The sequence below is a fragment of the Lampetra fluviatilis genome, chromosome 29 (assembly GCF_964198595.1).
Source record: "Lampetra fluviatilis chromosome 29, kcLamFluv1.1, whole genome shotgun sequence".
NCBI classification, from domain to species: Eukaryota; Metazoa; Chordata; class Hyperoartia; order Petromyzontiformes; family Petromyzontidae; genus Lampetra; species Lampetra fluviatilis.
In genome coordinates, this window is record NC_136303.1 from 2,050,871 (window position 1) to 2,065,820 (window position 14,950).

At 46.5% G+C, this 14,950-nt stretch overlaps 1 protein-coding gene across 1 annotated transcript; it reads left to right on the forward strand.

Annotated features, from left to right (window-relative positions):
* On the forward strand, positions 1-12,588 carry LOC144942943 (sodium channel regulatory subunit beta-3-like). Its single transcript, XM_078869990.1, has 6 exons — positions 1-745; positions 3,738-3,907; positions 5,656-5,751; positions 7,034-7,181; positions 8,970-9,108; positions 9,829-12,588. The coding sequence occupies exons 1-6, from the start codon at positions 682-684 to the stop codon at positions 9,911-9,913; spliced, it is 702 nt and encodes a 233-aa protein (XP_078726116.1). The 5' UTR covers positions 1-681; the 3' UTR covers positions 9,914-12,588.
* Positions 12,589-14,950: the final 2,362 nt, after the last annotated feature.

A 14,950-nucleotide genomic window follows, 5' to 3' on the forward strand; every position in this document is an offset into this window, starting at 1 on the left:
AATAAAAATTCTCACGACGTTTCGACCTGATGATGATTGCTTGTGTTGGGAATAGGAATAATATTTACGGTATTTTGGGAATAAGAAAAAGAATCGATATTCATCGAATATTCGTTGCGTCGGAATATTTTATTGCGGGTGCGTTGGGCAGCAGAAACCGCAGGTGGAGCCACACCCCCCATCGAGCTCATTATCATATCCAGCAGCATCAGCTGCAGCTGCCACCCCACCTTCTACACCCATCATCATCATCTCGCTCTCTCTCGCAGCACGCCACCTTTAAAGGGGATACAGTACCCGGCACCCACAGCACACACAATCCCACAGCACACAGCACAGACAAGCACACACACATCTGACACACGCTACACGCAGACGCGCGTCTATTTTTAATGCCCCCCGCGTGATTTAATATCAGGACCCAACCAGACACTCACGAATACGCGTGGCTGTGAAAAGGAGAAGGCAGAAGGACACCAATACAGACACATGACACAGGATATTGGGGCAAAGTGCTGCTCGGCTTGAACACACACACACACGTACACACACACACACGTACACACACACACGTACACACACACACCTATCGCAGGTGTTAGAACCGAGGCGCTTGAACAGAGCTGCTGGGCTCGTGCGGGATTCCTCATCCTGCTGCTGCTGCTCATTCTCGCCAGCGCCATGGCTGCTTGCTGCAGCGGAGGAGGAGGACTGATTGTTGCTCTCGCCTTGTGCCTTGTAGCCGGTACGTGTGGGTTCTACATCATCAGCATCATTGCACCCTCTTTGACATCATCCCATGTCACATCGTCGTCATTAGCATCTTCATCATGGGCAAAACCAATGATCATCATCATCCCATATCACGTCACGATCATCACGACCAAACCATTGAGACCACTGATTATTTTTCATGATCTGCATTGAACTCTCTTTGATATCATCATCATCCAATTTCACATCGTTGTCATCATCATTATCCTCATCATGAACAAACCAATGAGAACCATCCTACATCACGTCATGGTTAACATTATCATCGCGACTAAACCAATGATATTCATTTTCATGATATTATCATCACCAAATTAATCATTAATGTTATGATCGTCATTGTCAAACCCTCGGTGACGTCACCCTTTTCCACGTAATATAATTATTACCAACGTTGTTGCCCGCATCATTATCATGCAAGTTTACAAACCATAATCATGAATGACTCTTTATTAAGGCAGTGATGTCGTGGTTATCATGAGCCCGTTTCGTTTAAATATCACGATCGCCACAGGACATTATCATAGTTCCCATCAACATTCTCATCATCATCATAACATTTCCCATCATCATCGTCTATCTGTTTTCCTAAACACGACCATTCCTGTAACAGAAAGTCGGGACAAGTGCTGTTAGCGAGCTTCTATGAAGGCCGCCAAGGCACACGAGGTGGTCATCCGCACTCGCGGCCGCCTTTGTCTCCCCAGTGCTGATGTTTACACAACCACACCGAGTACTCGCTGTAAGGCTGAGTCTACCTAGGGGAGGCTTAGGACCGGTCCATATATCGGTCGTGAGCGGGAATCGAACTGGGGTCGTCGAGTGGGAATCGAACTGGGGTCGTCGAGTTAGAAGCGCATTGCGCTCACCACTCCACTACCGCTCCCCAATTTAACAACACGAATGCACATCCCCCATCACCACCACCACCACCTCATCACAGCCACCATGTTACACACACGAGGCCAATCACCACCATCACGTGTCAATGTGTCACACTCGCACCACCGACTTCGCTATCGCGGCAGCTCGGGATGCAGGGAGATTGTTGGAGGCCACGGGGACATTTGCGCAGGAAGGGGTCGGGCTGCATTCTGCCGTGGGGCAGAAGGAGGGTCACGCCTTGCCTGCCTGCTGCCTTCATGCCAGCCAGGGGCTTTTGTGCGTGTGTGCGTTGTAGATGTGTGTGTTGTTGTTGTTGACGATGCGGTTGCAGTTGTTGTTCGAGGTCGTTGATGATGAATGCTTATTCCAAGATACTGAGCCGTGTGATCACACAGAGAGAGAGAGAGAAGTCGTGTGAGATCTGGGATGAGCCGGGGCGTCTCTGCAGTGGAAGATTCGAGACGGGCGCAGCTGCCACTGATGATGTCTCTGATGCGCTTCCCCGATGCTGCTCGCTTGTGGTTATGTTTGTGATGTTTCTGCTGCTGTCCACTGCTGGCGTTGTTGTTGTTATTGATTTTGTTGATACTGATACTGTACCGCATTGATTCTGACGCTGCTTCTGCTACTGCTGCTGCCCTTTCTGATATTGCTTCTGCTGCTGTTTCCCACCACGCTGTTCCCCCTGCAGTATCTGTTTCTGCTGTTTCATTTGCTGCTGTTGCTGCTGTTGATTTTGAGGTGGCTTCTGTTGCTGATGTTTCTGATGCTACTGCTGCTGTTGTTGCTGTTTCTACTGATAATGCTTTTGATTATGCTACTGCTGGTGTTGATGGATATGTTTCCACTAATTCTGCTCAAGTTACAAATGCTGTATCTGGCGCTGCTGTTGATAATGATGTTTTTGATGCCCTTTCTGATGCCGCAGCCAACTACTGTACTGCTGATGATTATGTGCCCGGGGCAGTTGATGCCACCGCTGCCGTTGAGATGCGATGTGAGAGATGGTGGGAACGACGGTCACGCATTTTCTGAAGGCGAACGGATACTCGCCATGACATGTGATGGATGCTGGGGTGAGAGGTGTCCACCAGATGACAGTACAGCAAGTGGGATCATGAGCCTAGATGTGCGGTGGGTCTTCTCCGGATACGTAGGTTCCCTCCCGTACACATGGAGCAAAGTGCTCATTGTTTATCTCAAAAGGAATTAACCAAACATCCCAGTGTATCAGGGACCTCCTGAAAAAGAGTATTGAGACTCAGTGAGGCCTTGATGGAGGAGTAATGACACCTGGGTTACTCATTTTATCCACCCTGGGGGGGATGATTATGAGCGGACTATGGTAACTCGGTGAACCCATTGATATAAATGTTTAGTATAGCCAGTTACCACGTACGGTCTTCCTCAGTGCACTGCAGTCTCTATTAGCGTTACTAAGTTAGAAAAACTGCGTCTTCATGCATCCTCGTCAAATCCATCTCGTCTTAGTCGCGCTTTGGTCTCTGGCGGGCATTCATCGCCGCCACCTTCGCGCTTGATGATGTTCGTCCACTCATAGTCATCGTTAACTATAAATGCACATTTTTGACTGTTTCCGTCGGTCATTTCGTTAACAAATCCAACAGCGGTGTCAGGACGGGCGGGATAACGTGGGCGGTGGGAGGATCAGGATGAGGAATTGACTCTATAATCGCCAGAGAATTTGCCAAATTGGCCATAGGAAAAGCTAGTGATACGATAAAGCTGCTGCTGGGATTATCCGCATCCGTGAAAATTAGCAATCAGAATCGACCCGAGTTCGATGATCGCTCACAATCAACAGCAGCTGTGAATATTTTAACCGGTACTGGGCCTCCCCTAGGTCGACTCAGCCTTAAACGAGTACCTGCCGCAGTGCGTAAACATCGGCACTGGGACGACGAGAGCGGCCGGGCGTGGTGTTGGCCACCTACTCCCCTCGCGTGCCGTGTCGGTGTTTGTCGGTGCTCGCTGACAGCCCTCGCGCCCTCGGCATTCTGCGTAAGCTACAAGAGGATTGGGGGGGGGGGGCTCTTTCTTGTCTCTGCTTGACGCAGCAAGCCCAGCGGAGGCCGTGTGCGTGGAGGTGGACTCCGTCGACAAGGTGATGGAGAACGACACGATCAAGCTGACGTGCATCTCGTGTCGCAAGCGGCAGGAGCAGGACGCCTTTGTGGACGTCACGTGGACGTTCCAGCCCGACGGGGAGAACACGACGTCCGTCAACGTGAGTCACGCCTCCTCATTCCCCTCTCTCTCCTTACTCTCCTGTCTCTCCTTTCCCGCGTCGCTCTCCTTGCTCCTCGTATCGCCGTCGGGCATCGCGGGCGACGCTGCGCCACGGTGGCTAGGAGCTGTTAGCTACCGCGCCAGGTATTGCAGGATGTCGTGGGTTCTATTACGACCCCTGATGATGCCTGTTGTCTGTGTGGAGTTTGAGTGTGTCTCTCCCTAAAGGGTCATCCAATTTTTCTGTCCACCTTTAGAATCAACATACGTTCGGATTATTTGGCTGCTATAATTGTCCACGTGATAAGCCACTTAGGTGAGCAATCATTTGTAGCCAGGTCACTTCTGTAAAAAAAGCTTAGAGCTCAGTGGGCTCTATTTTGGGAATAAAATATTTTAATTTAGCTGTGCATGTGACCCATTTGTGATGGCGATTGCTTGGGGAGGTCGTCATCTAGCAGTGGATAGAATGCGTTCTAGTTAACAGCACACCTGTCAACCCATACGTTTCACCCGTATTGTTGTACAGGGAAATTGAGTGTTCAGGTCCATACGGCGTACAGCCGTTTAAACACGGGCAGACAAACGTGTTTTTGTTGTTGTCTATTTGTTTGTGTTTCTCCCTTGTGATGGGACGTTGTAGGATGAACGTTGAGATTAATAAGGGGCACGGGGGTGACCAATAAGGCCTGAATTGGTCTAATAAGGTAGGGCACTGATTAGGGGTTGACAGGTTTGTGACAGTCATGTAGTGATGATTATGACGATGATAAATACAAACATCTTCCATACACTACGAGTAGAAGCAGTAGTTTTTTCACGTGCAGAAGTGTGGCATGGTGTTGAGTGGCGCACTGGAATGGTGTAGTCGTGTACAGAAGTGGTGTAGCGGTGCAGTGTTTGCATGTAGTGGTGTGGCGTAAGGGTGTAGTGTGGTCGTACAAAACCTTGACCTGTCCTAGGTGCGTGCGGATGTGGTGAGTCTTTCACCAGTTGACCTCGTGAGCGTGCGCCAATGACGAGGCCGGTGGCTGTGGAGACTGTCAGTGGTGGGCGAAGTCTGCCGTGTTGCAGGAGAGTCGTGTGTCCGGGGTTCGTCGGCGGTCGTGTCTGGCGAGTGTCTACCGGGTGGGTAGGTGTCGGGCGTGTTTGGCGAGGGTCGTGTGGATGACTGGTGAGTGGTGACGTGGGAGTGGCCGAGGTGTCTGGTGAGTATCTGGCGACGGTGCGAGGTGGCGAGTCGTGTCGGGTGTCCCAGTGAGTGTTGAGAATGGCGAACAGGGAAGTGGTGGGGCCAGTGGTGGAGAAACCGGTGAGGAGAGAATAGTTGGGAGAAGGGGAGTGAGCCGATGTGGAAGATAACCTCGTCTGTAGGATGGGCTGCCATTTAGTTGTTATTAGTCATTGTTCGGAGTTAAAATATAGCAGCTCATGTAAGATTGTTTTGCCAAGCAGATTAAGAAAATCATTGTTAAATATGTGAGAAACTGTGAAATTGGCAGCCTTACCTGATATCATCATTGGGTACCCCCTTCAATGTTTGTCTGTCATTGTAATCCCAAACACACGCCACTCTACGCCTCTTTTCACACTTTTCAACGTCACATTTTCTTTTGTCGATGTCCACCATGTGTTTTTCTTCACCACTGCACCGTTTTTCATTTTGTTTTGCAAAAAAGCACTTTTTTTCATAACCATCAAAAAACACAAAGCAAAGCGAAAAAACATCTCACCACCTGAGTGCAGATCCTGGTGATGAAACGAAATGGCGACGACGTTGAATTCACGAACCTGCAGTTTGGCAGCAGTCGTATGCAGTTCGTCTACAGCGAGGACTACCAGGTAGGTATGATACAAGTTCCGTGATAATCATAACCTCCGTAAGGTAAACAATATCATATCATGTCGGGTGTTGTTAGTGCATGCCTGTAATCCAGTACTGTGGAGGTAAGGGTTGTTGGATCGCACAAATGTTGCGAAACTCCTTTTCTGTAGGCGTTGAGGAGGGACCATACGTTGGCTCACCAGGAGAAGGAGGTCCAGCAAAGTGCGGACTAATTTCCATCTTTCTCTTCTGTATGGGATAGAGGGTTGTCCCCCCGTATTGGCTGAAAACATCTTAAGATGTAGAGGATTGCAGAGCTCGGGTAATTGTCGGCCCCGGCTCACCATCTGGTGGCTTGCCTTCCAGCTGTTGTGGTGACTGAGCGATTATGAAATTGAATTTGCTCGAATGAAGGTTCTATAATACAACACAAAACAGTGTTAAAGAATATTTTCTATCTACAAAATAATAAACACTGATTAAAGTTCTAGATAAATGCTGAAAATAAATTAGTACTTTTAATAATTCTCGGTGTAATTGTCCACATGGGTTTTGTACGATGTCATTATTTTCATGGTTTATTTCACGATTTAACGTATAACTGAGAGCATGTGCGTTGTAAGCGTTGTAGTTGGTAAAATGTGCTGTGATGTACAAACTGAAGGCCGATAACACTTTAATACTGTATATAGAGGACGACAGAGCTTGGGGTGAAAGATTGGCGCTGGCGTGCCACCTGGCCACCCTTCCCGCTCGTCTCTGGTTCCTCCTCGCACCTCCGAGTCGTTGTCTCTCTTCGAGAGCGAGCGGAAACTGTGCGGCGGGTTACAAAGTAGAAATTATTATTGCTAAAAAATAAAAATTATGGCTGGCTCATGAATAATAATAATATCTCGGCGAGTTTGGTGATTATTTCAGAGGCTGGCGGTGTAAGCCCGGCGAAACCCACGGTTAATCTTGCAGGGATATTAACCATCAAGATACACAATTTTCTTTAAAGATCCTGTCATGTTATTCAAAAGACAGTCGCCCATCTGTGCTGGCGTCACAGTCCAAGTGTTCCATTTTTGATAACATTTTTTCACAAATTGATTTTTAATTGGGAAGCCACGCAGAATTATGGCTTCGTCTTGCCCAACTAATGCCCACTCGCTGGCCCGGGCTGCGTTCACCACCCAGTGCTGCATAGTGACAGCTGCCAAAGGGGGTGCCCTACAGCAGGGCGCCCCGAGTTGGCCTGCGTGGCAGGCGTACATACTAAGTCACGACGATGGTAACGATGATGCTCCCCACTAACAGGAGGTGTCCCTCGAGATCAACGACACCAAATTAGCGGACAAGGGGACCTACCGTTGCCATATCCGCCGCGTCCCCGTAATTCCCTCCGTCCGCAACCCCCCTGAGTTCTTTGTGACGAAGACCATCCATCTCGAGGTGGTCCCCGAACGTGAGAAGCTGCCACACCACTCACCACTCCGTCTTTGCACATAGCGGCCGGATTAAGGCCTCGGGCTTTAGCGGGGCTGCAGCGCAAGGCATGGGACTTTGATGGTCTCCACAAAAAATAGAAGCAATTTTGAAGACACTTAATGAATTAGAATCTTTGCAACCGTGTGGATAGGAACAACGTGTTGGATTACCAAGCCGTGGTGAAGAAAGAGCGAACCATCTTGCCATGTCGTGTGGTCTGCGATGCAGGCACGTGATGGTTTAATCAGTTGAGCAGCGGTGCGAACGTGGTGCAGTTTAGAACCTGTACATGTTTTAATGATTTATCCTAAGTAAAATACATAGTTTTTTTTTATATTGGCTGCAATGCAATGCTTCAGAGATAATATCCTACAGATACATTGGTTATTCAAGTCATAGCATCGTTATGCATATTACTGCCAGTTACGTGCTGAAAATTTAAATAGTTTAGTTCATTTTTGACTTTGGTGTCCCTTTACAATTCGTATGTCACATTTAAAAACCAGAACTGAAATAATCAAGGCGAGCAACTTCTGAGTATTGGGCTTCATGCATGGGTGGTGGGTAAGCAGCCGAGGATTTTTTTTGTTTTTAGGCCAAGCGGGGCTCCCAAAATAATCACTCCGATACTGCTGACAAACTCAAACAATAGAGGGGAAAACATTCGCACACGTGCTACGCTTTCTAACGTGGGTTTGTTCTGAGAAGTTTTGACTGAGAACTACGGAAGGCGATGGGGTAGCTGTCAGGGCAAGATGTGCATATTTATAAACGCAGCCCTTTTTAAATCCTTTATATTAAGTTCGCTTGCTTGCGTGCTTGCTTGCGTGCTTGCTTACGACCGTGCAAATCTTTCGGTCGTTTTTTAACCCACTTACCGTGATCCAATCGAGCTGACATTTTCCACACAGACTCGTTGTGCGAGACAATTAATGTTCGTGAAAAAAAATTCCCAAAATGTTACACTTTTTAGGCAAAAAAAAATGATTTTACATATATTCAAATAGAACTCATTCACAGTATAAGAGCCCAAAGCATAACCCCTCCACAGGCCGTGGCGGAGTAGCGCAGTTGGTAGCGCCCTCGCTTCCCATGCCAAAGGTCGTGGGATCGATCCCCGCGTCCTCCACAGGCGAATATATTTTTAAATCCTTTATATTAAGTTCGCTTGCTTGCTTAGGACCGTGCAAATCTTTCGCTCGTTTTTTAACCCACTTCCCGTGATCCAATTGAGCTGACATTTTCCACACAGACTCGTTGTGTGTCACAATTAGTTTTCGTGAAAAAATGTTTCCAAAATTTTACACTGTTTAGGGAAAACAAATTAAATATTTAATTATCAATTGTTTAATACTGGCAGACAATCATCTGACTCATAGGTGGCAGCCATCTCAAGCCAGAGGACGAGAAGACACTAGCCGCCACGCATATAAAGGATTTATAGTGAAAAACTTTGTTTTTACGGGTTTACTTGTTACACTTGTTTTCATCTCTAAGTGTTGGCCAACGCTTTGATCACTTTGGCCCGTTTAAACTCAACTTTATTGTAAAATTTCCTTCATTTTGGATCTCCTTTACGAGCGTTATCTGCACCAGAAATCCCCCATCACATTAAATTTGGTTCCACACTTAATTTTGCTAAATGCCAGCTCTAAGAATTCAATATGCAATTGGCATAACACCGGGGGGGGGGGGGGGAAATGAAAACAACAGCAACAAGAGAGAGAGAGACCGTGTTTTTTATTCCCTGTTCGCTGTTGCGCAGCCTTCACGAACATAACGGCAAAGGTGTCGGAGGTGATGATGTACTTCATGATCGTCGCTAGCACCGTGCTGCTCATCTTCACGCTCATCACGTGCTACATGAAAGTGAAGCAGGCTGACAAAGACAAGCACAACAAAGTGTGAGTGTCACACCCAGTTTTAGCGACAAGCTGCACACTGTGCACGTTATGCATTCAGAAAATGTGGCGAGGTGTTAACTCTCTCGCCTTGTATGCAGGAGGTCGTGGGTTCGATCCCGAAACCGACGCCTGTTTATTTGGTAGTTTGCGTGTCTCTCTCCCCACGGTTGTGTTGATTTTTGTCCGGGTCCACCTGTTTTTCCCTCCACATTCAGAAATATGCGTTTAGAGTTTTTGTTTGCTAGAAATTTCCACGTGTTAAGCCACTTTGTTGAGCTATCATTTGTGGCCAGGTCGCTTCTGAAAAGAGCTATATAGCTCAGTGGGCCTTACCTGATAAAAAATAGAAAGTTGTTTTAGTTTAGTTTTAGATTGATAATGATGAGGTCCACACAGACAGGCTCGTTCGTGCTATTGATGAAGGTTGGTGAACGTTTTACCTGCACGGCTTGAGTTCACGTGCTGGAATAAAACTGGGAGCATGTCCGTTATGACACGCCACAACAACGAGGGCAGTGTCGCAAACCCCATCGTAGTACGATCCCTCTCACTCTCCCGCCTGCGCTCCCCACCCTCGCCAATCCGCTCTGACCAGCGTGCACTGGAGTACGGTCAAATACCCGCTCCCCCCGGCGAGGCGTTGGAGACGGGGCCTGTCGATGTTGTACGCGCACGCGTGAGCATTCGCTCCTCCTTTTCCCCTCTCCCGCCGCGCCGCAGCACGGACCTGTTGGTCTTCGCCCCGGTGAACAAGGAGAACTGCGCTGCGGAGCAGGCGGAGGAAGAGCTCAAGGGCAGCTCCTGAGCCGCTCGTGCAGCCGCCAGGAGCTGGGACGCCGTGAGCGCCGCTCTCTCACGGCACGGCCCAGCGGGGTGGGCGCCGCCGGCATCGCCATTCTTCGGCTTTCCAATGTTTTTATTTTTCATTTTTTTCCTTCTTCCCTCCCCCCACTCACACCCCCTCCCCCTCCCCACACTCACACCCCCTCCCCACACTCACACCCCCTCCCCCCCCCACGTATGAGATGGAACGCATCAGAAAGGATGTCCACCGAGGTAGATGGAGCGATGAGATCACGTCGTGTGCAGGCGCTGGGTGATTTACTGTATCGCATGATCGTGAGAGATGACGACGACCCGGCCTTAATCCAGCAGTGGATTAAAAATGGTTGATGATAATGAAGCACTATATATTCTATACAAAAATGTTACTTGGAAATAGTTAGAATGCGTATTCAGATGCCCTTCCAAGAAATGTATCCTAGTGACCTGGATATAAAGGTATTTCTGTTAAATATGAACGCATTTAGGGCATGGTGAATAGGAAGTATAAATAATCTCAATGTGACGAATTCCATCCAATCACAGGCAGCGCATATCAGGTTGCTGTGAAAACGGTGCGTAAATTGCAGAACATGTCACAGATTCGATCCAGTAACAGACATCTCTAATCAGAAAGCACCTGTGGGGAAAAAACTAACGATTCAAAGTACACCAACACTAGTAAACCCTTCATAAGTCAATTCTATAGTGGAAAGGAAGAAACTTACTCAACTCAAAGATATAAAAACAAAGGTGATTTAGATTTTAATCAAACGTTGATTTCTCCTGCTTATCAGAAACTCGGTGAATGTGATCGTTTTTAGTAATTTTTATTTCTATTTTGTATCCTCACATAATTTGATCTTGTATTGATTTCATAAAAGGGGTGGAATTGCTTTGCCTCTCCAAACTTGTGGTTATCTGTAACGTATACACATCAGGGGCTGGTTGATCATGCAGAGATGTGTGAAACTCGCTGGGCCTACGACGCAGTGGCCACGAAATGACAGTACGGCAAATGGGTTTGTAACCCCATCCATGTAGGCCTTTGAATGTTCGTACTCAAGATTCTTCCGATGTGCAAAACAGATTGCAGCCAAACGTCCCAATGCTGCAGGATCTTCGTTACAAAGTCTTGAGACTCGACAATGCTTGATTTATAACTGGCATTATACCATTTGTGAGTACAGGAGTGGATTGGATGGTTCACATTCACTGGGGGTAGATGGCCTTAACTCGTACAACAATCGCTGACACTATTAAGTTTGGTGTTGTGTTCTACGCCATGCGACAATTTTTTTTTATGAAATAATTTTGCGTATTCTGTTGCTTTTATATGCAGAATTGGATAAAGATATGCATTTGTTGTAATGTGCTGAACGCTCATGCATAAAACACAGTGATTAAATGATTATCAGGGTTTAATTTCTCATGGGATATTTCCTGAGGCCCCCCGCAACACCCAATTCTTGTGACCCCCCCTCCACCCCACCTCCCATCCCTGACAGCGGACAAGGGGAGGCAGGGACATTTTACAGAGCTCGGGCCCAGACAGCTCCAGTTGAAATTAAGCTCTGATTCTTGTTCTTTAATAAAGCGTTTTAATATTTGTAGCTAATCTCGGAGCGAATAATGTCTGTGCTGCTCCTGCACACAGTCCATTGACAACGCACCAATCGCAAAGCAGAGACACCGACAGGGCTGTTTAAAAACACCAAGTGTTATCGTGTTAATGCTTTGCATATTATATACATATCTTGTTGGTGTTTAAGGGCACATTATACTACTACTTTGGTTCTCCCGCGTTGTGCTGCATGGCTCTCCGATGGCTTTTCAGGTTGTTCCGCCTTGTTGTTGCTGTTGCTGCTGCTGTTGCTTACAGCACGTGAAGTGAAATATCAGACATCCTGCCGATCGACACAGAATATAAATCGAAAACACATCGGAGAGCTAAGCGCACTGAGTGTGAGTAGATGGGATCAGAGGCTAATATTGTATAATCCTTCCGAAGCTCAAGTTGTACTTAATCCCACGGAATGACGGAGTTAGTTTTTTAAGTCATGTTTAATGCATGCAGCAGCAGTACATATGTTGTACTGAGCATGACGTTTGTTTTTTGATGTAGTGTCATGTAGAGTAGTATTCGCACGAAATACGTTTCCAAAGAAAAACGGCTGCGACGTTTTCTGACCGCATGCAGGGAGAGCTTAAATATGAGTATCGATCTGAGTAAGAAGTGAGTGCAGTGCTAACCAGCGCTTACATTTCTGAAGTATTTTCCAGGTCGCCGGTAGTTTGGAGTACGTGGCACGTGCCTAGCAGATACATCCCATAGCGAGAGGGATACTGGATGTGGTGCGCCGGGCGTGGAAATATTCTCCCGGCTGAAATGAAGCCCTGGCGCTAACGGACACTCTTCGACGTTTCGTGCGGGGTGACTTCGCCCTGACTCGAGTCCTTGTGGGAAAGTGGCTGGCCTGCATGCGTGTTGCATCGGTACTTTTCATTTGCTCGTTTGATTTATTACATTTCTGCCAACAAGCCTTCAAACGTCCACGTCATTTTAAAGGGACCACGTTTGCTTGGCCAAATTAGAATTTGTAACCGTTTTACCGTTTCCACTGTCAACGTTTTACACATATCTATTAAAGATGCTGTTGAAACACATCAAGTCGCAAATGTGTGTGCTTGTGTGCGCTTTAAGCATCGTACAACACCGGCTAAAAGTGCTCTCAAACTCTGTGCGACGGAACTAGAGATCACAGCCTTTGTGCTTTTGCAAAACTATCAGCATTGCTTGAAGTGCACTGTGTTCCTTTTGTCTTAGGCCACCATCACAATAATTGTTTGAGCAATGGTGGTCAAAGACAAGGGGACAATAATGCATTTGTTCAGGAAATGCTGATGTTTTTTTGCATATGCACAAAGCCTGTGTTGATTTTTACAATATCTTCCAGCCTACGATGGATGGATATTTAGCGCCATTTACAGAGTTGATGATGAGAACTCTAGATGTCACCCCGACGGTGGGTTCTGGCATTTTTGCAAACTCGAGTTGGTCTCTGAATTTGGGTTGCAGCCAACTTTTCTTCACGGGTTTGCTTGATTTTCCTCCATCATAATTCTAGCCGAGGGGGAAATACATCACCAAATTGGTTATCGAAAATGTTGTAGGTAACAATATTATAAGTAATATTTTACTTTCTCTGCAACACAGGTTTGGTATTTTACTCTCAAGTATTTCTGGGAAAGTCTTTCTTGGAATTTTTTTTTGGGAAAGACCTGCCAAGTAACTCTACCAATTAATGTCGATATCACATGTTTACCAATGATAGTGGTCCTTGAACTCGGATTACGGGATAACTCCCGCTGACTGGAATTGGCACTCCCACGAAAACTAGTTATTAGACGCAAAGTGCACAGAAGCAATTGTTTCCTGGCGAAATGGCCACGCACACGTGCTCATTAAATATTTACGCAGGTGCAATGAAGCGTGTGCAATTTACTGAGCCTGAGGAGCGGCTGTCCGGCCTTTACAATGCCTCCAGGCAATGGCCCATATTGCAAATCAGCAATGTCAGCAGATCCGCCTACAGCCCTATCACGTGGGAAATTAAAAACGTGTCCGATTGCAGAAACATCAGACCATCGACCACACAGTAGTGATCAACATTCTACGGAGGAAATGAAGCAATCCACCCCACATCAACCTAAAACATTTTCTAGCTACTTATCTTGACCTATAAGTTGCTATCCATCCAGATGTAGGCGACGAGAGCTGCTCCTCCAGCAGGTGGCAATATGTAACGCTGGGATGATTGCTTTCATCGATTAAGCGATGAACATTGTCATCGGCTACTGTTTTTCAGTCGATTACTTGGACCCATTTTAAAATGGCAGCCACACTGACATCCTGCCCCTTGAAGACAGGAAACCCAGCGTGGCACAGCTGATGATCCCATTTATTTCAACTAGCCCTGTCTGTCACCTCCCGTCCAGTGGCACAAGGGAGAACAGAGGCGAGACTTTTTTAAATCCTTTATATTAAGTTCCCTTGCCTTGCTTGCGCGCTTACGACCATGCAAATCTTTCGGTCGTTTTTTAACCCACTTCCCGTGATCCAATCGAGCTGACATTTTGCACACAGACTCGTTGTGCGTGACAATTTATTTTCGTGAAAAAAAATGTCAAAAATGTTCCACTTTTTAGGAATTTTTTTTTCATATTTAATTTAAAATACCAATGTGATAAAAATGAAACTCTTACTCAAGAAAAACAGAAATGAATAATAAAATAAAACATATTCCACGCATATAAAGGATTTATAGTGAAAAACTTTGTTTTTACGGGTTAATTTTTTTTCCCAACAACAGCTTAATATTCATCATTTTAGTCGAGTAATCAAAGTGATAATCGCTATAGCCATAGATTACTTAAATAATCGGATAACCTGGCTCTAGCAGCATGGACCCCAGGATAACCACAGCCGTTAATGGTGTGAAACAGTTGTTAAAACTGGTCTGGCAGAAAGTTTCATTGAAAAAAAGAGACAACTGGACATTTAAACTTCATATTCAGAAATGAGTCGATTGAGACGTGATGAAGTGGGGTTTTTTTTAACGGAGATCTGGAACTGAAACAGCGAAACGCAACAAATTCAAATGTGTAACCATACTGACACACGATGTACATTGCGATGTTTTATTTGAGAACAAAAAAATAGAGTAATTTTACGCCATTAAAATTGTGGTGTGTTTGTGAGCCAGGAGTCGTTTCTGAACAATTTCCGCCAGGCATAGGCGCGAAATGTGGCACAGCGTGCCAATGAACGCAATGATTCCAGTTCAATTCCCTGCCACGCGAAACATCAGTGGCGAGCAATATCTGAACCGGTCCTGGGTCCACGCCCCCGTCATCGACCGGCACAGACCAGCAGTCACACCAGCCACGTGACTGGACGTGGCATGAGAGATCTTCATTCAGCGGTGGAGCTGTCCCTTATTGATATCATGTGCAGGGT